At 40.6% G+C, this 25,211-nt stretch overlaps 2 protein-coding genes across 6 annotated transcripts in view; one reads left to right on the top strand and one right to left on the bottom strand.

The window, feature by feature from the left end:
• Nucleotides 1-8,349, top strand: part of ANO3 (anoctamin 3) — a 156,183-nt gene extending 147,834 nt beyond the window's left edge. For all 5 annotated transcript variants that reach the window (XM_050335198.1, XM_050335197.1, XM_050335201.1 and 2 more), the window contains exons 22-27: nt 175-320; nt 432-584; nt 1,039-1,186; nt 1,404-1,484; nt 2,332-2,437; nt 3,219-8,349. In XM_050335198.1, the coding sequence (XP_050191155.1) occupies nt 175-320; nt 432-584; nt 1,039-1,186; nt 1,404-1,484; nt 2,332-2,437; nt 3,219-3,401 (817 nt within the window). In that variant the 3' untranslated portion in view covers nt 3,402-8,349. The remainder of the gene's footprint in view (nt 1-174; nt 321-431; nt 585-1,038; nt 1,187-1,403; nt 1,485-2,331; nt 2,438-3,218) is intronic.
• Nucleotides 8,350-11,763: 3,414 nt separating this feature from the next.
• On the bottom strand, nt 11,764-24,462 carry SLC5A12 (solute carrier family 5 member 12). The gene is made up of 15 exons (XM_050335214.1): nt 24,106-24,462; nt 22,320-22,385; nt 21,580-21,631; nt 20,413-20,480; nt 19,351-19,505; nt 18,088-18,228; nt 17,185-17,314; nt 16,750-16,838; nt 15,781-15,893; nt 14,664-14,731; nt 14,219-14,305; nt 13,412-13,590; nt 13,139-13,242; nt 12,791-12,912; nt 11,764-12,083 (listed from the first exon to the last, which is right to left on the bottom strand). Exons 1-15 carry the CDS (start codon nt 24,460-24,462, stop codon nt 11,940-11,942), a joined length of 1,875 nt encoding a protein of 624 aa, XP_050191171.1. The 3' UTR covers nt 11,764-11,939.
• Nucleotides 24,463-25,211: the final 749 nt, after the last annotated feature.

Genomic DNA, 25,211 nt, shown 5'->3' with positions numbered 1-25,211 from the left:
TTTTATAAGTTCTTTGAATTATATCTTAGCTGATATTGTAAATATTTCCAAAACTTACCTAAGTCAGCATTCAGGTGCTATTCAAAATAGGCCTACTTACTTCAAAACAATACCAGAAAATACTTTAAATTACTGAGCAGATACAGCCAATAATACTGTTTTTATCTAATAAAGTTTGTTACAGAATTGGTGGTCACGACGCAAAATGAAGAGAAGAGGGCAATCAATGGAGAATAAAATTTCTCTACCTCAGTGGGAAAAAGATTGGAATCTGCAGCCTATGAATCTCCATGGCTTAATGGACGAATATTTAGAGATGGGTGAGCAAATTTAGGGGGAGGTGTTGGTTTTCTTCGGAAAGACGAACCGTGTGCTGCATTGCTGGAAGACTTTTGCATTTCCCGTTTCTAACCCCAGAAATGCCTGTCTAGTTTTGCAGTTTGGCTTTACCACCATCTTCGTGGCTGCCTTCCCGCTGGCCCCTCTGCTGGCCCTGCTGAACAACATCATAGAGATCCGCTTGGACGCGTACAAGTTCGTCACGCAGTGGCGAAGGCCCATGCCTGCAAGGGCAACAGATATAGGTGAGAGCACTGTCAGTACCATCTCTTTGTGTTTTCTTCTTTAAAACACCTGAACTCCTGAAATATGATGCTATAACCTGCAGATCTCAGTGACCACTCCCCTCTTCAGCAACCAAAGGATACTCAGTCGCTTTGTTAAGAGGACTCATCAGATTTGTTTTTCGTTGCCAATAAGGAATCGTAGTAGTTTGAATATTGAAAACAGGCTCAACAGGCTTCTGATTCGGGGAACTCTAGGTTTAGAACCAGTTGAATTTAGAAATTAAATATAAGGACTACATTTACTTTTGATTTAAAACTGAATCTTGGCTAGTTTTTCTGACTCGTAATTCTTTTACAATAAGATTGGAGAACTGTATGACTAATAATGACTTTGTTATCATAGTATGACTTTATAAGACTTAATATGATTATGAAAACCTGACAACTCTGTTGTCATTTCTCTTATTTCTAGGTATCTGGTATGGAATTCTGGAAGGAATTGGAGTTCTGGCTGTCATCACCAATGCCTTTGTTATTGCCATTACTTCTGATTACATTCCACGTTTTGTCTATGCATACAAATATGGTCCCTGTACAGATCAAGGGTACAGACAAGAAAAGTAATTAAGATACTCTTTATATATACATATATATTTCAGGGGAAGCACACCTTTGCTGCTGTATTTCTGTGATAACATACTTAACATATAACAGATATATTTCTCAAATAAAACAGTATGCTCACAATGTGTGATAGCAGAATGTGCTTACATACAGGATCTGTGCTGTACAACCACTTTGTGAAGAAGGTCCTGACCCTATGGCTTTTTCTTTCAGATGCTTAAAAGGATATGTCAACAGCAGTTTATCAGTGTTTGATTTGAGTGAGCTTGGGATGGGATACTCGGGATACTGTCGGTACGTTTCTGAGCTCTGCCTTCTTGTGATACCAGCATGGACATTAATGCAGACAGTAAAATCAAAGTTAGTGCTTAAATTGCTGGTATAATAGTTTCCTTTTTTCCCTGTGAAAGCATTGGAGTTCATGTTTGTTCAACATGAAGTTTCAGGTGCAAACAGTGTGTGATAGGACACACTACTAACACACTGAAAACTTGTGTTCTGAGTTTTGCCAGGACTCTCACAAAACATTATCTTTCATGCCTCTATGAATTATTTAATTTTAAAGTTTCACCACCTACCAAGAAGGGTAAAAGTTCTCATTTCAGTTTCGTTAAGCATTCTGAAGTCTATTCATTAAAATACGCAATTAAAGATTTTGTGACTCTAACCCAGGTTGAGATTGCAAACAGTTATGCAAAATGAATATGAGAAATTCAGCATAAAAATGAAATATGATGTTGCATGCGTGAACTCCTGGTTTTGGATTTAGTTTTTCAGTGAGCATTAGTTTAAATTAGAATCGTGTTACATTTATGCCAGCTCTGTCTGGAGAACCTTAAGTGCTTACAGGCAAAGACAAGAACAAATTTTGAGTCAACACATTTGAACTTAACACTTCAGCTTTGTAACAATAAAAGAAATTGTTTGCTCTGGATATTTGGAAGCAAAAAGTACCATCTCATAAACAACAGTATTTAATACCCAGTATTGTGGACTGTTCTCCCTTTCTATTTCATTCCTCTTGAAGTCTGCTTTCACTTCAGTTTCCTTTTGGACAGATCTGGGATGAACTAGAGATCACTTGACCATGTTCAGGTTTTTGAGCACAGGCTAACTTATTTGGTTTCTCTTTGCTTTGCAGGTACAGAGACTACAGAGCCCCACCCTGGAGTTCAACTCCATATGAATTCACTTTGCAGTTTTGGCACGTCCTGGCAGCACGGCTGGCCTTCATCATAGTATTTGAGGTTAGTTTTGGAAAGGACCAATTCCTTTCTTACTCTTTAAAGTCTGAGTTGATTCTTTACAGTACTTCTATAAGTAAATTGCCATTTTCATCACTTCCTTGTTCATTATGGTCAAGAGAGAGGAAGAAAAAAATTGTCTTCCCCAAACTGTTGTCTGTCAACTGCTTCAAACAGAACTGACAGAGCTTGCACTTATTTTAGAGTCCCTCTAAAATCATATTTCCTTAACAGTCATCTTATAAAGTCATGTTGGTTCCCAACCAAATCTTTCACATTTTATTGAAAAAGAGGAAATGCAAGTGTTGAGTACATTAGGCATGGTTATTACAAGATAAAATATGTGTTAGGAAAACGATACATTATTCTGACCTAATATAAAAGTAGAAATCTGTATATTAAGTTTGAAGAATGTATTGCATACTATTTAGGAATCTGGTTCCTATTTCCATTATAAGCCCTTAACAAAGACTGCTTGTAGTTAATGCTTGCATTTGTTAATCAGACTAGCATATCCTGCAGTCACATCTTCATTTAAGTCACTAACTATACCCTTTAATTTTACTTTTCAGAAGACTTCAGCATTTCCCTCATTTCTGTTAGACCACTCACTTATTCCCTTATGAGTGTGTGTTTTTATTAAAAAAAGCAAAGCAGTTGCCTGGCAGCCATGAATTGAACCTCAGTTCCACTTTTACTGCAGACTCTTTCAGCTTTAAAATGTGGACCTAAAAACAAATAATTATCCGTTTTTGAAGCAATTATTTTTTGTTCTGATTTTCAGCACCTTGTTTTTGGAATAAAGTCCTTCATTGCCTACCTGATTCCAGACATGCCCAAAGACTTATGCGACAGGATGAGGAGAGAGAAATACCTAGTCCAGGAAATGATGTATGAGGCTGAACTGGAACATTTGCAAAGGGAAAGGAAAAAGAATGGGAAACAGTATCACCATGAATGGCCTTAGTCACTGCTGTGCTGCAGCAAAAACACTGTTTGAAACTGAGGAGTGCAGTTACAAAGTGAAGGCAGAGTCGGGCATCGGTGTGTGAGATCCGTTCATGGTGTATATATGTTCTTGCTGGGCACTGGCAAACAGATGTTTCTGATGGTGGCAGTGAAAAGCCTTACCTGTAACTGGTCTGTGGTGAGCTCCGAGGAGAACTGGCACTCAGGAACATGCAGGCAGATCAAAAGCTTGGACACTGGTTTAAAAAAAACGGCGAGGAATGTTCATGCTGTTCGTGAGGGCACAGCGTGAATCTTCAGCGTGATGAAATTGGGAATTACCAGCGTAACGAGAACAAAAAATTACCTGCGAACTTAAGGAGTAAGGGCATGACTAAAACCAACTTATATGATATCCACTACTTCTACAGCTTCTGATTGCTCAGTTCCATCTGTAATGCCTCTAAAGAAAAGAGCAATTGTTGCCTTTGTGGCCATAACTTGATCTTTCAGGCTTACTGTTTCGTCAGGTTTGTCCTAGTCTCTTGCTGAGATTGTGGATGTGGTCCTACCCTAAAAAAAGGGGTCTGTGGCTGCTTAATATATATACTATGCAGTTTAAGATTTGCACATCAGTGTCATTAATTTATCCTTCTAGTTGAAAACCAAAAAATTCCAAATTCAAAAAGAAAACAGCAGCACTAGGAGAACGCATCGCATTGCCCACACTGCAGCTCTGTTTGAAAATGACACAGCTGTTGAGTTGTCTTTCCACTTGTGTGTGTGGAAAGGCCACCTTCCCACGCTTCCAGGGTGAAAGAACTGTCATTTTCATGCTCTGATGTAGCATGCAGATGTCTGTGTTACTGTTCCTTTTGACCTGTCTGGGCAATGATTCCACGACTTCACAGAATGCTAACTTGAAATATTCCCATGCACTGCAAATGACTTAGTCTTCAAAATACAATTAACTTTTTTTATAGTATGCAAGCTTCTGCAGATATGCATCAGATGTGCAGTATAACATCGTGACTTGCTTGTTCAGGGAAGGAGAAACAGTTTATAACAATGCTTTTCTTACTGTAATAGTAAATGTTCCAGTAACATACACTTCTTTTATTGGCCTAAATATGTCAAAACATGGGAGATAGATAGGGGCAAATACATATACAGATTGTATATAAATGCATACACACACAGTGGTTACTTTTGTTATTATTATTATTATTATTATTACTACTACTACTACACCTTCTTACAGTTTGGGGGAGGCTTTTTGGATAAAATCACTATAAAAAGTAGATGTTCATGTAAGAATCAAATTTGAGTTTTTATGTGCAAACAGCATACTACAGTGTTGTTTGTGGTTATAGTCGAATTTTGGTGATGAAATTGTCTATTACTGGCATTTCGTAATAGGGGAAAAAAGTTTAAACAAGTTTGCAGGGATGCCTTGCAGAGAAGGGTGTGGAGAATCAGAGTTACAATGTTATGTTTCTCCTGTACAATTTTAAATAATGTTTCTCTATATTGAATGAGAAAATTTAAAAAAAAAAAAACCACACAAAAAACAAAGGGTCAGAAAGCACAGTAACTATAAAGGCTGCAAATTTTAACATTTTTAGGGATGCAGCAAAATTGCTGCTGACAGATATGAAAAGACCTGAATTTTTATTATTTACAATACCCTATTGAACTAAAAAGTGTGATTCCAATATTCACTTTCATCTCTTAGCACAATAATTTTATTTTATTCTAATAAAATTAATTTCAAGAGTCAAGACCCATCAGAGTGGGTAAATAGAATCTGTTGTGTCCAGAGGACCTAGCAGCAGACTTTTAAGTTCTTTAATTGTTTCCACATATTCATGAGATTTCTTGGTTAATTCCTGCTCTCTGTGACCAGACAAGGCAACTATAGGAGTATCTACAATATTGTGTAACAGGAGGAAAGAAATTTGAATATCTGGTCCAATCAGATATATTACCCATTCATTCTGTGATAAAGGGCTGGTGGAACTCAGTTTCCCATGTTTTGGAAAGGCTGTTTTGCTTATTCATATTCTGGGTTATGCATTAAGTTCCTCAGGAGTCATTATCAGAAAAAAAAAAAGAAAAAAAGAGTGCACTCTCCTCGGTGCTTAAATCACAACATTTGATTTAATGGATTGTGTCTCCGTTTCATTCTGTGGATTATCAAGCACAGTTGGACAGCGTTAACCCTGTGTCAGAGTTCTTGTTTCTGTGCCACATAGTGATCGTACTTCAGTTCTTCAGAAGGTCACAGATGAGCTCTTTTTAATGTTTTCTCTAAATACAAAAGGCCTTGGCTGGCCCAAGGTATAAAGATGTAGGGTAAAATCAGGCAAAAATCAGAAATATTGATTATTTTGTACTTTCCTGTTTCTGCTGTGGATGTCGGCACATGTCAGTACATACTTAAGCAAATTCCAATTGGACTTAAAAAAACCACATTAAAAAAAAGAAAATCTTTTTGTATTTGAGATTTAAATATATATACTATTAATTATTTTCAACACTGGTATACTAAAGGCAAGTATGTAGATCTGACATGGTGCATTTTGTGCACTGGAAAAGCACAAGAAGCTTGGAGAAACACTCTGTGTGTCCTTTACTTTTGGAGGATGTCAGCAATGTGTAAAGGTCTTGCCACTATCTAGCCATTTGCTTAAGCTGGGAAACCTTTTTGCTAGACTTCATTTAGTATACTGTTTTCACTGACTGCACGTTATTTTCCTAAAGTATAAGGCACACACTGTCCTCAGGAATAATGTATTTTTTGAATGGTGAATGATCTTTTCATATTCTAAATATTGTCTTTTCAAACAAATGGCTGGTGTGACTAGATTGCATGTAGGCTGCATTTGTGAAATCTGACAAAGCTTTAGAACCTCAGTTTGTGCAAAAACGCTTTAGATCGTTGCAGATCTAATCTATGACAACTTTGCTCTATGCATGCGCCCTTGGAGAGACTGCATGAGCAACTAGATATTTTTATGTATAAAGGGTTAGTTCAAAAATGTCTTAATTATTCCTAACCAAATTCTGCGTCTTCGTTCAGACAAAAGAAATCTCCATTTCAGAAATGGCAAAAAGTCCAGATACGTGATGCACATCTCATTTCTTATGACTTTTTATTCTAAATTTGTGCCTAACATGTGAGATCTGAAATTTTGGTGAATAAAAAAAAAAAAAGGAAAATAAGGATTCTGTTTCATTAGCCATCCTAATCATAGCTGGAAGTCTGCCTCCGTGTAGAGGGAGGCAGTGAGAGCTCAGCCTGCACAGCTGAGTGCTAACAGGGTTGCCTGAATGTTGAGCCCAGGCTCACACAGCGCAGGGATTGAGCATCCTGGTGCAGTACTAGTGTTTGGAAACAAGGTAAAACTCATCAAAGGCTTCAGCAAAGCCTTTGAAACTGTCTACTGGAGCATTCTCCTGGAGAAGCTGGCAGCCCATGGCTTGAGCAGGTGCACTCTTTGCTGGGTTAAACAGTAGCTGAGTGGTGTTGCATCCAGCTGGTGGCTGGTCACTAGTGGGGCTCCCCAGGGCTCAGCGTTGGGGCCAGTCCTGTTTAATATCTTTGTCAAAGATCTGACAGTGAAGGGAACAAGTGCACTTGCAGTAAGTCTGCAGGCAGCACTAAGTTGGGTGGGACTGTTGATCTGCTGGAGGGTAGGAAGGCTCTGCAGAGGGATCTGGACAGGCTGGATCGATGGGCCCAGGCCAACTGTGTGAGGTCCAGCACAGCAAAGGGCAGCACTTGGGTCACAACAACCCCCTGCAGTGCTACAGCCTGGAAAAGTGCCCAGTGGAAAAGGACCTGGAGGTGCTGGTCAGCAACAGCTGAGCATGAGCCAGCAGTGTGCCCAGGTGGCCAGGAAGACCAGTGGAATCCTGGCCTGTCTCAGGAACAGTGTGGCCAGCAGGACCAGCGGAATGATTCTTACCCTGTGCTCAGCACTGGTGAGGCCACACCTCGGGTCCTGTGTCCCTCAATTCAGGAAGGACGTTGAGGTGCTGGGGAAGGTCCAGAGAAGGGCAATGAAGCTGGTGAAGGGTCTAGAGATTAAGTCATGTGAGGAGCAGCTGAGGGAGCTGGAGTTGTTTAGTGTGGAGAAGGCTCAGGATGGACCTTATCACTCTGTACGGTTCCCTGAAAGGAGGTTGTAGGAAAATGGGGTTTGGCCTCTCCTCCCAGTTAACCAGTGACAGAAGAGATGACATAGCCTCAAGCTGCGCCAGGGGAGGTTCAGGTTGGACATCAGGAAGAATTTTTGCACTGAAAGCATTGGAGTGGGCTGCCCAGGGAGGTGGTTAAGTCCCCATCCCTGAAAGTGTTCAAGAAACAACTGGCTTAGTTGTGGTGGTGATGTTCGGTCAAAGATTAGACTGGATGATCTTGGAGGTCTTTTCCAACCTTAATGATCCTATGATTCAATGGCTGTTTCTGTTATCTTTCTTTCCTACCCCTTTTTGCTAAAGGATTTGTAGAGAAAATTTAGATGAACATTGAAGTTTGTATTGATGATGACAAGGCTAAAGTTTGGATAGTGGTGATGGAGGTGAAGTGGGTTTTTGTTAGATGGTTCTTTGGAAGTCCATGTGATTGTTGCTACAAAATACACATCAGCTGTAGCTATACCCTTTCCCAGCTTGTCCTAAAAAAGGTTCTAAGAAACAGTTAGGCTCAATTGTGTCCTAGTGAAAATAGGTTAATAGGTAAATACCCTAATGTGAAAATTTATAAATTTCCAGAAGTTTCCTTCGTAGAAAGCTCTGCAAAAGACAAATTAGCACATGCATATTTGGAAGCATCATCTCATTTTGGTTAACTAAAAACCATCCATGCCCATAAATTGAATGGGCAATGGCCATATCAATAAAACTCACTTTACAGAAACAGCTACCTATGAATGCAATAAAGCTATTGGAAAATAAAATTTTTTTAAAAAATTACATATTCTGTTAAGTTTCAATTAAGAAAAGGGACAGAGATAAAAACAGTGGTATCAGCAATCACAATGCAGTAGTACTTCCAGAATCATTTTATTTTTTCGTAGTCCTCATGAAGTGCTGATGTTGCTTATTTTGGGGCAAAGGTTGAAACAAATATAAAGTGTTTATTTGATGTTAAGGCTGACACTGGAATTCAAACAGAATTCCACATCTAGGCAGACCTTTTATTTTTGTTGCAAAGCATATTTTGTCTGATTGAAATGCGTGCAGTGACACTTTTCGAAAGTGTTTAAGTGAATTGCAACCTTAAATTCCTGTAGTAGAAAATTTAGCAGCTTAAAACAGTTTCTGAACTGTTTTCATACCCAACCTTATTCTCGCAAAGCCCATGTCCTTCTGGGGTAAAATGCAACAACCAGCATGTGGAGGCAGGCTGGGATAGGCAGGGGAAGCAAAGGGATCATCATCACTTAGGCAGGTTTTGCTCCACAATTGCAACAGGCTCTGAAAAACAAGGATTTGAGAACGGAGTGTTGAATCAGCCCTCCTGATCTTTCCCTTTTTCTCCTCTGGCTCATTCTCTACTTACCCTCACTGTGTTATTACACGCTGCCTTCTGTCTGACAGTCCTATTTCCAGGGCAATTCTGCAACTGCAGATTTATTTACAGGCAGGTTTTGGATGTCCCTTACTGAGAAGCCAAAGCAGGAAGTGCACAAATAGTAGTTTGTCTGGTGCTTTTCACAAATCAGCATGCACTGGATGAAGTAGTGCCGGGCAGCACGAGGTGCCTCCACGTGTGCTGTTTCTCCAGCTGTCCTTTCGGTCCCTTCCCCAGGCACCACATTTTGTTCTCCCTGTGTCCCTTCCTACACACAGGCACACGCACATCCTAAATACCCTCCACAGTTTTATAATTTTCAAACTTAGGCAAAAATCGTCAACACTAAGCTTTTATACGGTATTGTCACTGCAATCGCGTGCGCCAGGAATTTGGATTGACGTGATTTTGGCATAACCATGATAGCACAATGTCACCACAACAGCACAAACTTCTAGTGGCACAACAAGGGACTGTAAAGAAATCACTTTGCTATTCCATGTTATACAGGAAGATTTTTAATCCAGGACTTGGGTTTAGTCCTGAAATGCTAATGGTGTGTTCCCTCCTCACTGTACTGGAAGTTACCTTGTGTTAGTTCTGTTGGCTCGTTCTAACTTCCTGATATAACCTCTGTAATGGGAGATGTTCTCTGTAGTTTGCATTCTGATTGAATTGAGCTACTTAGTAGAATGCTACCGGGTGAGAAATCAGGATTAAACCCAATAGAGTCTAAAGGTAATGAGATTCCAACTGCTGAGAACAGGACCATTTTTTCTGTTAATAATGGAAAAAAAATTCAAATCGCATTTTTATTTTGTGTCCTGTTCAAATGACTCGGAGTTTTGTATTGAAAAATCTTCCAAACTGTTGGCTCTAATTTTTTTACCTAGAGTAGTATCAGCGAAATTTCAGTTCTTTGAAATAATCTCATGTAAAATCTAACTGAATAAGATAGTTCAATCATTTTTTACTCTGAAAGTCCTGGCTAACTTGCAATATCATGATCGTACAAGATTTCTTAAAACATGTATATATTTGAAATTTATGTAATATTTAAATACGATTTCATTTCTAAGTAAAGAGTAAGAATAAAATTTCAGCTATTTTTTCTATTCGTAAATCCACACTTTGTAAGTAATATTGAAAGTAAGTTTACAGTACCAGAGAAATTCACTTTTCTGTGCAAAACCTAGAAGTTCCTCTGGCGTGTCGGCTTTTGGTTTCTTTTTAAGATTACTTTTACAAGCCAGTACGTACCCCAGAACTAAAAGAATTCACTGAGGAAAAAGTTGTAGATCTGGTTAACTATTGTAAGACACTTTTGGCATAAGTTTGTCTTTGAGATGCTGTTTACTTTATCAAGGTTTACATGTACAAATGCAACTACTTACTGTATCATACACATTTGAATATTGCATTTTTTTTTCAGTAATAAACTTGGATATCTTTGAAAGAGGCTTTGATCTTTATTATTCCAAATATTCAAAGTTAATTTAAAAAATTATATACTTAAAAAGTGAGTGCTCATGAGCCTTCAAACCATACTATTGCAAGGAAGTAATTTCAGGGTCAGCTTGGGCACTTATAGCAATTAAATCCTCTTTTACTTTGATCTCAAGGCACAGATAGATGCAGTTTTAAAATTTTTAGGCATCTATGATCTCCTGCTTTGACCAGTGACTAACAAGTTCTTAAACTTAAGCTCCTTTAGAATTTACCTGTTCCTAGTTCTCAGTTTTTCAGCCAAAGTGGACAGCCTGGCTCTCCTCTGGAAGGATCAGTGGCTCGGGATGTAAAGGAAATGAGAAGATAACTGTAAGCAATACTGACGTGAATATTTGATCAGAATGGTAATTTCTCTGAATTCCAGTCTTGCTAGGACTTATTCTTAAATCTTGCTAAAAGACTGAATAATGAACTACTGGTTAATGATTTTAGCCATCATCTGTAAGTGCATGTGTTGGACTTCTTAGTAAAACCCTGTGCCTGGCTCCATGACAAGTACAGAAAATGCTTGGGCCTGATGAGCAGCTTTAGCTGAAATCAAACTAGTCTGTAAATATGAAGCTGAAGGAAAATTCTTCATGATATTTCTTCAACAGCATTTGGAGTGAATGCAATTCTATCCAACTTAACTCACTTTTTTTGATATTAGATGGAAGAATTAAGATTCTGTTTTGTGGCAAATGCCTTGAAAATACACTAAGACTGTAGTGAATGCAGTGTTGCTAAACTTGTGAAATGCACACAGAACATGATAATGCTCCATTGAGCAAGTGCCTTAAATATTCAGAGCAGACTTGGCTGTCTTCACAGTTACAGGTCTCTGAATCAGATATCTTCCAGCTACCAGAAGAGAGGGTTTTGTCCTCCTCCATCTGACTATATAGCTTCATAGTGGTGTTTTGAAACACTTCCACCCAGGAATTACTTTATGCCCTTATGTATGATAGTTAGGCTTTCTCAATACAACCTAGTCAATAATGTGTGGGGCCATGAGATATAAATGATGTGTGAGGAGGCTTTTTGCGATACCTGGGAATAGGATTAACCTGAGCTCCCTCCTCTCCTGACCATCAGAGGGCAACTCACAGTCTCACCTTTAGTGAGAGACTTCAGAAACTCCCCCAAATTCTTATTTCATCTCAAATTCACCTTTGCACATTTCCCTTCAGTGGCAAGTTACTGAACAGAGCATGTGATAGAGATGTAGTGCAGCTGCTTCCAGGAGGGAGCTTCCACAGCTAGATTTATTAAACATTTCTTCTGAAACAGCATTGTTTCCAAAATCCCATTGTCCGATCATTTCCCAGGTCTGCCAAGAATTTAATAAATAAAAATCTGGCCTTTATTGCTGTAGAGAGCAATTGTTCCATCTTGGTCCCCTACAAGCTGGTAAATGCAATAAAAAAAGTTCTTAATTTCTGAAGCTGGAGAATTAAGTTGGGTTAAATGTCCCATGTCCCTTGTCTTCTAGAGGCGAGATTCTCTGCTCATATTTGTATAGGATTTTTCCTCGGGATTGTAACCAGAGATCTGGCAATTGGTTTCTTTGTTGGTACCATTCTTGAAGGTTTTATTTGCAGTAACCTTAGGCAGTTTTTTCTCAAAGTCAATCTGAAAAAAAGAAAAAAGAAAATATCCCTGTAGTTTGAAGCCTGTATTCACTGCTTTTTTCTCTTTGATTGAAGGAAAATTGTTACAACAGTGCAAGAAGACAAGGTGTTCTTTTTAATGAGCTACAAATACTCGAGATACCTGAAGAACAACCAGTCCTGTTGCTGTGGAGAAGGAGGAGGTGGAGGTGGGAAGGAGCAGCCCAAGTGCTGGTGGTTGCAGCCCTGCCTGGTTGTTACTCTGTGATGCTGCTCTGGAGAGGAGAAGCCCCAGAGGCTCTGAAAGTGGGGCTGGCAGCAGCAAGAAGTCATAGAAGTGCTTGTCTTCCCCCCTGTGCTTGGTGGGAGGAGGAGGTGGTAGCTTGGTGAACTCCTCTCCGTGGTTTAAAGGGCGGTTTTGTCCCCGCTCGGCTGCTGGAGCAGGGAGAGCGAGGTCAGACCCCATTTCATGGGCTGTTTGTCTCTGGAGAACCTGAGTCCCCGTATGTGGTGCAAACAGGAAAAATAAGTGACTTATCACTGACCAGGCCTTGGCTGATCTCATTTCCAGTCTGCAGTGCCTCAGCAGCACTCTTTGCCTCAGTTCAAAAGTGGTTGCTGGGAGCTGTTTGGTTCTCTGCTGAGAACGTGCCCTCGTGCAGGTACCTGCACGTGTTCCTGCTGCTCCTGGGCCAAAGCAGGGCTGAGCTGGTGGGTTCAGGCACTCACCTCCAGGCTGTCGTGCCTCACGCCACACCAGAGCAAAGTTTTGAGTCTTTGGGACCAAAAGAAAAACAGGTTGCAGACTGGCTTAATTAACACTGGCGGGATATCTTCTCCTTTGGTAGGCCCTGAGGAAAAACGAAAATGATGATGCCTCGTTTATCGCTAGGTATGAACCTTGGGAGCCTCAGACTGTGAGGTGGGGGAGCAGGATCAGAGCCTGCTGCCCTCTCCTCCTGGGTCTGTGTCTCACAAGATGGATTTTTTTAAAAGCTTTTTTGACAGCTGAGTCAGATTCTTGTGCAGAAGTGTGTTTGTTTTATATATATATGTATGTTTATATAGAACACCCACCTGTTAAATAACTTATCAACAACCCTATGACGACACATCCCAGGCAGCCAATGGCACTGAAGTACAGGTAGGACAGGGAGTACCAGCTGTCTGCCAGCACAGGCCTGTGAAGAGGTGAGAAAAGCAGCTTGTGATGGGCAACAAGTGCATTTGAGTTGTCTCCTGACGGTGCCAGCAAAATGCAGCTCACGCTGCAGTTGGTCTGCGCTCCCAGCCTGCTCCCTGCTGGGGCTGTTCCCTGTGCCAAAATGCAGGTTTAGGGGGTGACAGTACCTCTCTGGAGCTGCCGTGGGAGCTGCTGCCGTCAGCGGCTCGGTGCCGTTTGCCAGCGTGCAGTTGAGGGTTGACAGCTGCAGGGGGATGGACTTTGCTGGTGGCGCAGGGTAGATGAAAGAACCGGTGCCAGCCCAAAAAGCCAAGGTGATCCCAGCTAAGAGGCCTCCAAGAGCACCCTCAGCAAGTTGTAGAAAGATACTGTTAAAGGTCATTTGTCAAAAGTGCTTTTCTGTGAATGTGAGTTAGGCAGGAGTAGGTGATGGTGGGTTACAGCCTATGTCAGCGTACATAAATTCTGTTCTCTTTCGACCAAGGAACAAAATGTTGTGGTTTAGTGCCCTCTAGTTATAAAAGTTGAAGCAAAACTGTGATCAAAGCTGTGATACAGATTTTAGTTTTACTTCTGGTAACAGTGATGGGAGTGCTGATGGGGCAATGTGGAATGAGTTCATGTTGTGTTTTGAGTGAGACAGCAACGGCAGAGCAGCTGGCCCAGTTCTGTGTGTCCCAAGGCTGGGGTGAGTATTGAATATTTTTTTCTTCTTAGTGAAACTTAAAACTCGAAATAATTTTTAAAAAAACCCTCATGTGGATCTAATCATCAATTATTCCACAGCTGGGTAGACTTAAATTGAAAAAGATAAATTCAGACAGGCAAAAGGCAGGTCTAAACAGACCTTAGATCCACAGGCTCTAAATCTGAAGAGCAGCCCGAATTAAAAACCCAAACAGTTTTCAAGATGGAGTTTTAACCAAACAACACCAAGAGATTTTCTTTTAGATCAGGATTTTTTTTAACCTTACCTTCCAGTTAGCACAAGGAAACACAATTCCCAGCGTAAATAATCCCAGCATGGGCCCCCCACACATCCCATGGATGGAGAGGGAAGCCTGTGGGTGCAGAGAAGAGAGGGGAGTTTGGGGCAGCAGCTGAACAGAGCATGCACAATTCTGATTTTTGTCTGTAATTTTGAGTGGGAAAATGGTGAGGGAGAAGGGATAAGCAGTGATTTCAAGGCACAGTAAAGAGAATCACACTCAGTACCATTTCCTAGCAGTGAATAAATAGTGAAGGAGGTAGGACATTTATGATCTTTTTTTTTTTTCCTAGTTACTCCTCTTGTCAGAGGGCCCACTGAAACGGTTTAGGTAACGCAGCAGCCCTCAGAGCTTGCAGCATTATTGGTTCAGTTCATTGCATTTCTGTTCATTCCTGTTCTGTTCACTGGATATCAGAGGCAAGAAATACCTGCACGACTCCTCCCATCAGCGATGCTGCCGCAGCCATGGAAGTGCACAGGACGCCGTACAACACACCTGGAAGAGCCAGGTAACAAGGTTCTGAGTGCTGGGGGGGGGTGATTTCTGATTCTGAGGTGACCAGGTAGCGTGGGGGAATTTGCACTTTGGGGTCTGATGTTTAGAGTGGACCATTAAGCACCCAGCAGTGTCTTGTGTGAAGTCTTGTCGGGTTTTTGGCTGATTGGTTTTTCTTACAAAGCAGAGCCATAGCAGTGAAATTAATGTAGAAGTTATGCCTCATGTAGAAATATTTCTCTTGCTTTTAAAACAGCCTAGTAAATGAGTTGAGAAATGATGGTTTTCTTCCTTTGACACCAATTTTAACTTTGTGGTAGGCAGAACTCTGTATGCAGCAGTCTCAAGTAAAATGTATGGACTACCACACCTTGGTAAAAATTATCTTTCTAGGTACAGAGTGGAAAAAACTACGTAGTAAGTGGAAAAACAGGAGTGGAGAAGGCTATAAACAGTTACAGAGATACAAAAGATATTGGCTTGGCCCTTCCGTGATATTTATGAGCATTAATAAAATGCTTATGATATTATGGTGTTCATAAAAGGGTTATTATATTAATGCAATAATTGTTAAAAATATCCTAAAAAATTCAAGTCACTTTGGATGTTTGCTATGTTGATGATCTGGGGTTTTTAATTTTTTTTACACCTTTTTTCTCTGAAAAGCTGAATAACCTGCTTATGCAATAACTCTAAGCTTGAATAGAATACACTGTATTACTCTAAAAGAATGTGCAGTACTACTGTAGATTAAAGTGGTAATAGCTACACTGATATTCCTTCTGTGTCATAAAGAGCATTTTCCAAAATTTTCAGTAGACCAAGCTTTTCCAAGGATTTTGAGTAGTTGTTGGTGCTAGTCTACGTTTGTTTCAGTACCATATAGTGCTGATACTTAATGCTGTTGAAGAACCACGCTGACATTCACCTCTGGAGTTTCTAAAGGGTTACATTCCTGTGGAGGTTACCAAAGCACAGGTGTTTCTGAGGGAATGCCTTTATGCAGTGCCCTTTGCTGCTGAGAAATGGAACCCCTCTGGGGTACCTACACAAGCCTTTGCTGATCCAGGTGCTCATCTTCTCAGAGAGGTTTGGGAAACCTTTCTTCACCAAGTCTTCGAAGGTGACCGTTGCTAAAGCGTTGATGCTGGCAGCTACCGTGCTGTAGAAAGGGAGAAGGGTGGTAAGTAAATAGAGGGCAACGTAATCTGAAATCAAATTGTGTCTGTTAAAAAAATGCTTCCTCTTGTTCAGCACTAATGCACCTCAAGAACTGTGTGTTTTATGGTGTTTTTCGTGCCTGCTGCTGTAGCTGGGGAGGTTTCTGTTCCCTCTGCAATTGCTGGGGGCTGTGATTCATGGACCAAGACAGAAAGTCATCCTAACTGACAGTCCCGTTTACAAATCTGTAAAGACCTTCAAAATATAGACGGTCCAGAACTAAAAATTTACTCCCTTACGAACTGAAAGATGTGCAGTTACCACTAGTGCTACCCTGGCTTTTAGCTAGGTGATTGAACCCTTATTTGGTGAATACAGTCACAGATAGACTTGCTGACAAGATTTATATCCTGACTGTGGTATTGTGGAAGTTAGCTTAAGTAAAGACAATTTCACCATGAGCAGCTCAGTTTCTCTTTGTCTGTGTGGATAATAATATTCTAAAATGTGTTTGGGAGATAAAGATACTGGTGAAATGGAGCCAGACTGTGCCATAAATGCAACCACAGAATCATTTAGGTTGGAAAAGATCTCTAAGACCACAAACTCCAACCATTAACCCAGCACTGCCAAGTCCACCACAAAGCATATTGCTGATGTCTACATGTCTTTTAAATACCCCTCTTTTCAAATTCCCCCAGGGATGTAATGTAATTCAGTAAAAGCACTCCAGCTTCTTCATAGAATGCTCTTAAGAAAAACAGCTGGGCTTTTTTTAGGGTTTCATGTTTTGGCCTCATTCTGGGTCCTTAAGCAATCGTTGTACCCAGCTAAAATGTCCTTTCAGATGCACAGACCTCAGTGTTCCACTGAATGCACAGGCCACAAACAGTCCTGGGACTCCTGGCATCGAGGAAAAGATGTCCATGACAAAGTAGGGCATGAGCTGGGGTAGAAGGAGCACAAGAGCAACACAAGAAATTAATGAAGGTTTTCCTGGGTAATGGAAGAGAAGTAGCTGTTTCTGAGCATGTTGCTAAGTTCTGGCATTGTCCCAAATAACACGGTGTCAGATTTTGAGCAAAGGGGATGTCTTTTGGCAAAAATGCTCAATTGGATTAGCACTACAGAAGTGCCAGAATAGATATTATTGTAGGCCTGATTTGGCAACCACCTTAGTGCCTGAGTGCTGAAAGGACATAAAGCATTGCACAGAATTTAAACTGTCCTGATATATGCTGTATCTGGGCCCAAAGCAGATTGCTACCAACTGTAGTAATGGACATCTGTACCTGATCAGGAGCTGAAATGAAATCAGCAGTCCAAGGGTCACAACTCTTGTAATGAGAATACATCACCAGTCCACAAAATACTGCACACACTAGGACTGTCCAAAGGCCCACTAAATTCAGGTAAAGTGCCCTAGAGCAAAGGCAAGAAACTGTTTATTGTAAAATAACAAAAAAGCTGTTACAGGTTATTTATTCCTAACTTTTTAGGGAGATGCCTTAACTGCAGCTGGTTATCTAATTCAAAGCTGGCTGTATAATTCAAAGCAAGATTTAAAAAAAAAACCGTGGAGAAGTACAGCATTGTTATTTTATAGGGCAAGGATAGCGTTTCCAGCTAACTTTGTACAGCTGGAAGAGACCACTAACTTCTGGTGTGCTGAGCACCAGGTCTTCACTTTTTTGTGAAAAAAATCTGGTTGTTTAGTAGAACATGTGTCTAGCTCTGCACATGCTACCGCTGAAGTTGATTTTGATTACTCTTATGCTGTAGAATTTTAATAAATTATTGATTTAATTTTATTTAGATATTACCTTGCACTGCAGTGCCCCACAAAATCAAGTGACCACTTTTCATACAGTTTTAACACAATTCCAGTGAATACACTTTCACAGTGAAGCTGCAGATAGCACAACTTCTGTGTGGGCATCTCTGCCGTACTCTGCTTCTGAGGATTAATTTGGCTGACCACCAATTGATAAACTGCAACAGAGAGATTGCTACCCCTCTTTCTTTCTGCATTTACTTCAGTCAGTTAGAGCAAGGGGTAGTTACACTGTCAGAGCAAAATCAGCTTGCTAATCCCTAATGGGATCCCCATATTTACTTAGTATAGCTGACAAGCTTAGCGTAATTCCACATCGGTGTGCTTGCTTGCAGGAGTAGGTTAATGACAGGCAGCTTACAGTTTAGCATGCTTTTCTGATTTGCAAGAGATGCATCTCTGTATTGTGGACTGATTGACTCCATAGATCCCTAGCCATGTAAATGTTCCCCCAATAACTATTGTCCAGAACGTGTGTCGTCTCAAAGGGTCAGCGTCGAAGCTAGAAGAAAGAAAGAAAGAAGCAAATTAGTTTGCTTATTTAAGCACATTTACTAGAAAGAGGTAGGTGATTTTTTCACAGTTATCTGGCTCGTCTTTGCCATCTGAATCAGAAATTCTTCATTGGTAATACTGTCCTCCAGCACAGACAACATTTGATGTGTTAAAGTTTGGAAGTTTTATTACTTTTATATTGGAACACATTGTTTTCAAGTCAGGATAAATAAATATTACTCAGACTCAGTCAGAGGACAAAATAATTAAATTAATCACATTTACAAGGCTCCTTATACCCAGATATCAGGTCTGCATCATACTGCAGCAACAGACCTACAAGCCATCCTGTGTGGGACATTGTCCTCTTCTGGGAACAAGGTCACTTAGCAGACTCAAAAAAATCCAGCAAACCCCTAATAACACATCATGATGACTTCAGTTCCTTTACAGAAATTGCTTCAGCTGCAGTGTTATCTTTTGTACAATGAAATTCCATTACTCAGTAAATCTAGCTGGTACAAGTATATCTTTCTGTCTTAAATCTGTCATCTTTGCAATTCTCCTTATCTTGGTAGGTACAGCAGATAACATTTGACCTTGCTGCTGGATTCTGTTGGTGACTTGCATTGATTAATGAACTTTTTAGTCAATGCCCCAAACAGCCAAAGGAAGGTCATTTTTCTATCCCAGTGCACTGGTGCATCATTGCCAGCTGCTGTGATAAGTGAACGTAAAGCAAAGTGCCAGTTTTAAGAAAGAAAATGGAAGATATATACAGTTGGAAGGAATAACTTGGCTTCATTTGTAGCTACACAAAACTAAATGGCAGAGTTCCCCTTCAGTTCAGCAGAGCTTTGATTTCTTAAAAGAGTTAAGCTCTCCTGAGAGTCAGCTGCATTGCCAAGAGCTGAAGAAATGAGGAATGGACTTCATCTGAATCACCAAGGTTCACAGAGTCACAGAATATGCTGAGCTGGAAGGGACCCACAAAAGATCATTGAGTCCAACCCTTAACCCTGCACAGGACCATCCCCAAGAGTCACACCATGCTTTTGGTTTAGTGAGGGAAGGGTTTCTAAACACTAAATACTCAAACAGGGAAGGTATTGCACCATTTGTTTCTTACTCAAATATGTTTAGTCGTGATCCTTCATAGGCATCTTCCCAGATTTTGGTTGGTCCACCGTTCAGACTGGTTCCTCGAATCAAAACCGTCACAAAGCCAGCCACCATGACAAGCATTTGAAATGCATCTGTCCAGACAACAGCTTTTAATCCTCCCTAAAACAAAGAGAAACTGTATGCCCCCAGTCTTCTTTCCTGTTGCTCCAGTACTGCAAAACGTAGAAAGACTCCTTATTTCAACAGCTCATGAAATGGCAACAGCACCTGGCAGATCAGGACTCTCTGCATTCTCTCCCATGAAGGGTGTATTTTTGCAGGTCAGAAAATTGCACAGCCTAAATGGTTTGTCCACAGGCATGTGAGAATACCTGACTTCCAGTTAAAAGCTTTTTCTTATGCCTTCGTTATATGCATTTGAAGAACGTATCACAGAGCAAAAGCTTCTTTCATATTTGCTAAAATCTGTACTAGAGCAACATAATAAGTGATTTCAAGAAGAGTGGACTGAAATATTGAAAAAATTCAGTAGTGGTAATGAGAACAGGAATTAGGTTGTATCCTGAGCCCCAGGGCTCTGCTATTTCACTTCCATGTTTATCTAATTTGGAGTCTCACGTTGCTTCCACTCAGAAGCAAAGCTTTCTATGACCTGTTGATTGTCCTTCCTAGGTTTTATTGCTCTGGTCTTGATCTAGGGTAACACCAGAGGCACATTTTTCATTGCAGTGTTTTTCAGCCTATAACTTGTAAAAGATAAGAATCATCTTATCAAAAGATTTCATATGACAGGGGAAGGTTATCGCCTCCTTATCTGGACTCTGCCTCAAGCTGTCTTGTTTAAACCTTGCAACACACAGCAAAGGATTAGAGAGGATTTTTTTTTCCCTCCAAATAGACTTATTTATACCACAGAGTGTAGAAGAAATTTATCTCTGTGTTCTCCAGCTTTAAGCTTCAGTCAGACTGTATGTGGCAGACACCCTTCTGCGATAGTCTGTGGTGTCTGAAGGATGGCTGAATTAACCATTTGTGTTCCAGCTGTTCAGTTAGGCCTGTTACATACCAGAGAGCAATAGAAAGTGCAGACAATTCCTGTTGCAGCTACAGAGCCCCAGAGATCAAATCCAGTGACTGCAAAACCAAAGAAAACCAAGTCATTAATGAAATGGAGGTAAGTCATCTGGATAGTAACAGAAGAGCTGTAACCCTTTAGCTTTAGAAGGATAGGATAATTATTAATTTTAATCTTTTGTGTCTATTAGGAGCTTTGCTGGATTGCTGACGTTTCTTAGAACTTCTGTATATGGTTTTGCAATGTTGTCCTCTTTCAAATTGGAATTAACTAACTTTCAAGCAAAAGTAGCATGCAAGAAGAATACTTGCATAAAGCAAAAGTGTCCTTCTGATGGAACACAGCTTTATAAGCAATGCTTCCCTTCTGTTCCCTAGACTGGAACTTTCTCCAAGAAACCAAGTTATTCAGAGAATCCCAAAGAATCCTGAGACAAAACCACCCAACCCCTAAGTAAATTCCATTCCCTGCAACTAGGAACAGTTTGGTGCTAAAATGTGCTTCAGCAAAACGAATTTGTGTGTTCATTTTGCTTCATAAAGTTCCTTTACACAAGACACGCAAATTTTGGTTCGGCTGGTATTGAAATCTCTCCCACAAGGCAGAGTTTATGAGAGCAAATCTATTTTGAAAGGTTCTCCTATTAGCAAAGTTAGTATGGCACAATAACGAGTGTAAACTCTCACGTGGAATTCAATTGCACACCAGAGGAGGGAAATTTGGTACTGTATGAGAGGAGGGATTGGACAACCTGGTTGCAACTCAGATGATGAACTGCATGGAAAGGAGTTGCACCCATGGAAAGCTGAGCACGGAGACAGGGACAGGGGGAGTCAAAGTACAGAGCGTGGTCTTGGATCATCAACTTGTACAGTGAACTTTGTCAGGATGTTGGGAAACTGTTTGCTGCGAGCCTCTTCAGGTGGTTACTGAGTGGAAGGGAGAGCAGGGCAGCACCAGCGAGGCTCCTACTGATGGATGGGTGTGAGAGGGGGCTGGGGCGTCAGACAGGCAGAGCTGGGAGGTGGAGGCACCTCTCACAGAACTTTTGAGGAGGGTTGGATTTTTGTGTTATTTATCAGTTTTCCTCGCTTTGTTTACTCTGATTGCCTTGTGGTGTGGTTGTTTGGGGTGGCAGTGCAGTGCAGCAGAACTCACCTTGGTTGAGTGCCAGTGATGGAGCATAGACCACTATTCCTGTGTAGAGGATCTGAAGGAGAAAAAGTTCATTAAAAAGTCATGTATTTGAATGTTCAGTGATAAGGCTTCTGTTTAGGGTGGGGCTCTGAGCAAAATAGCAGATCTAGGAGGTTCTTTAGATCTGCTTGTATTGTATATGTCTTTCTGTTTCAACCTTACAAAACAAAAATCTTTGCTTTAATTCCTTTCTGAGGGAAGGACAATTACCTCTCTTGGTATTACTTATTTCACCTATTGCTAAGATGACTAGATGGCAAAGTATCCTCATCAAATAGAAAGAGGGTATCTCCAGAAAACACAAAGAGTGATACAGAAATAAGTTACATTGATCTCAGAAATGAAATTTTAATTTTTCCTTTCAATCCCTTTCAAAGTAACTGACTCAATACTCTTCACATGTTAAGTTCTGACAGAACTCATGGAGAAACAAAGCATAAAACTCAGCAGCATTCAAATCTGTTGCTGAAGGTCTGGAAATTAGTAAAATGGAAATCATGCAAAAAGAAATGTCTCCCAGTATCCCACAATACAACCATTCTTTCATTTTAGCATTCACAGTCCAACTGAAAAAAAAAACTAAGAAAAAAAGAGTAACATCATTAAAACATCTAATTCTAAAAAATGTGCCATCTGAGACTAGTTCTGTGAAAATCAATGTTGAGTGAAATTAGCATTACAATGAGCCAGTGTTTTCTTACCGTCTGCAGGATGTAGATCAGTGTTGCAGCAAGACGGACAACCTTGTTAAATCTTAACTCCAAATACTAGGAAAAAGAGTAATCTCAGTAAATTGCACATGTAGCATCTGTGTCACTCTTCTGTTCGCCCCAAGTAACACCTTGCCATGCAGGTAAAATTGCTGCCAGCTGGCACTGCTGTTACGATGGTCATTGCATACAGGGACAATGGCATTTAAGAAATCTTCTCATCTGTACCATGTCTTTGAAGTTCTAGTTGGGTTGCAGTAATAGGTACCTTCTTTGTATCAGGAATAACTGGAGGAGCCCAAGGGCTACAAAGGGGGGAAATTTAAACTTCAAACTCCAGTACTGGAGTCAGAGGATGCTATTTCTGCTAGAGATGAGCTTAAGTTTCCTCATTGTATAGTTGGAACATACTTTCATTTGAAGTTTAAATTTCAGGGTGAAAAGACAAGAGAGGGGATCTTGTGGACTTCCAGGGGGATGTAGAGAAGTGTTCCCAACTACCACACAACTGCAGATACCTGGCATGGACTGTACAAGGCTTTTACAAGTCTCTAGGCTATGCACTTTGTGTTACTGCCAAAGCATCTTCTTCCTCATTAATTTTGTTTGCTCTCATCTTGTGCTTCTTGCATAATAAACCCCATGGTCTGCCATACAAATACATAGCTAGTTTATGTCACTTGACCTGTTTCTAAATAATTCCTGAAACCAGCAACATCATCTTTCCAGCATACTTGGAAGGGTCTCTCTGGCTACAATGACCCCTTTGGTGTTTCAGATGACAAAAGTAATTCTCTGATCTTGGACCAAAACCAGCCAAAAAATGCAACTACTTGCAGCAATGGTCAATTTTACCCTTTTCCAACCTGAAAATATTTCCAAATACCCAGGCAGATCTGCTTGACCAAAACCCTTCCTTGGGCTCAGGCTCGGAGAACATGAGCAGCCTTTCTGGTATCGGGAAGCTCCTTGTGAACTAACCCAGCTTTCTTCATCCAGTTCTTGCTTACTTGAAACTACCCACGAACAGGAGCAACTAAATTTGCAGCAGTTGATTAAAGTAAGTAGAAGGCTATCCCAAATGGTCAGTAGCTGCCCTGTGGGTGTGCAGGTGATAAAGGCTGCTGCTGAACTGCATTATGAAGAAAATAGTATCTTCCAGAAAGAATACCAGGCAAAACTCTACAAAATTTGTAAGTCATTCATTTAATTTCCTAGAGAATTTGTTTTCCAACCCTGTCTTTTTTTCTTTTTTTTTTCTTTTTTATTTCTGGAACACGCCTGTCATCTTCTTTCTCTTCCTCCTATCTCAGCTTTTTAGATATCCAATAGTTCATTTTTGTAGTAAATTGGATCCAATTGCCATATCTAGACTATTGGATCTAGAATTGGATAGTACTGAATGCTGTTCTTAAAGTCTATCTTTAATACCTGCTCCCTAAACCAGAGGGGAATGCTTATGACATCTGAAGCATTCGGATACACTTAAATATTTTCTAACTGTAATTTAATTTGGTGCTGGTGTATAAACCCGTATTGTGTCTGTGCCATACGTGCATAACAGGATCTCTGACCCTTATTTTGTGCTTTCAACTTAGGCACCACATAAACAACTAGTTTGGATAATGCAACCAATTTCTAAAAATAATTGAAGTATCGATGTGATTGTTCTGTAAAACACCGCAGAGAGTTTTCTGTCAGAGATTTTTATCTAAAAACATGTGCATGATACCGACTTACGCTAGAGTAGTGCCTTGATGTTATGATTTTTACTTACCTCGTAAGTGCTTGTTATGCCAGATCTGTAAAAGACAGGCAGGAAAAGTTCAGCAGTAAAAATGATGACGAGTGTGTACGAAAGAAAGAACAGCACAAAGGATGCCCCGTAGCGATAAACTTCAGAGGGCGTCCCCAGCACAGTGACTGCTGACATGAAGCTTGTTGTGAGAGAGAAGGCTATGGGTCCACATGTCATCTGCTTACCGCCCACCAAAAACTCCTTTGAGGTTTTTTTTTTCCTCTCTTTGACTGCAAAAAAGACTCCAATGCTGGCGCTGACCAAAAACAGTGTGGCAAAAACCACGTAGTCCCAAGCCACGAATTTTTTGACTTCTGGAGCTTCAAAGTTTGGCATCGCACCGGCTGTGCAATGCTCCGATGGAGGACTCTGGTTTACTGTGGCTGGTGCTCTGACCAGAGTAACTCTGTTGACAACCAAGCTGAAGGTTATCTGCAGCTCATCGGTGACAAATCATAAATTTAAAGACTGTTCAGCCAGAAGACGTTTTTTAATCCAGTTCAGTTCTAAGGAAGGGGGAAAAAATGTAGCTAAGGATGAGTTAGGAAGGTGCTGAATGCACTTAGACTCTACAGCTACTAGTGCTTCAGCCAGGCAGGCTGAAGTGAGGGACTCTAGCTGTGAAATCTGTAGTACAATCCCTTTTTATCTATGAGGTATAAATTTAAGGTTAAACATTAGCCTGACACATTGACTTGATCTGACTCTTTGTCTAACCTCTCAGCATTTTTAAATAATAAAGTGAGAGAATAGAGAAGTAAATAAAGGAGAGCAAAATGAAGGAAAGCTCAGTGTACAGACCTGTCACCTCACCAGTGAGTTGGTTTTCAGAGGAGCCATTCCCTCATATGGTTAAAAAACTTGATCAGCGATGGGGTTTAGGGTTGTCCTTTGAGGTTCTAAGTGTGCTCCTTGGTAGACACTCTGCAAGTTGTGGCTGCCCTGGGGAACTGTAGCGTGTCATGGCCCATTGGCTCATGGATTGAGCACAAAGGGTAGCAGTGACTGGGGCAACATCAGACTGGTGACCTGTCACTAGTGGGGTTCTGCAGGGCTCCATCTCAGGCCCTGAGCTCCTCAACATC

The sequence above is a fragment of the Myiozetetes cayanensis genome, unplaced genomic scaffold (genome assembly GCF_022539395.1).
Source record: "Myiozetetes cayanensis isolate MyiCay16 unplaced genomic scaffold, myiCay2020 scf6-25, whole genome shotgun sequence".
Classification (NCBI taxonomy): domain Eukaryota; kingdom Metazoa; phylum Chordata; class Aves; order Passeriformes; family Tyrannidae; genus Myiozetetes; species Myiozetetes cayanensis.
The sequence above is the reverse complement of the archived record's forward strand: the minus strand, read 5'-3'. Positions and strand labels throughout refer to the sequence as shown.

Bases quoted from the DNA above. Each gene is read 5' to 3' on its own strand.
- SLC5A12 (XM_050335214.1), bottom strand. From the start codon at position 24,462: ATGCCAAACTTTGAAGCTCCAGAAGTCAAAAAATTCGTGGCTTGGGAC. The intron at 22,386-24,105 runs GTAAGTAAAAAT...TCTTTTTCCTAG, and splicing joins GCATAACAAGCACTTACGAG to TATTTGGAGTTAAGATTTAA. The intron at 21,632-22,319 runs GTAAGAAAACAC...TTTCTCCTTCAG, and splicing joins TGATCTACATCCTGCAGACG to ATCCTCTACACAGGAATAGT.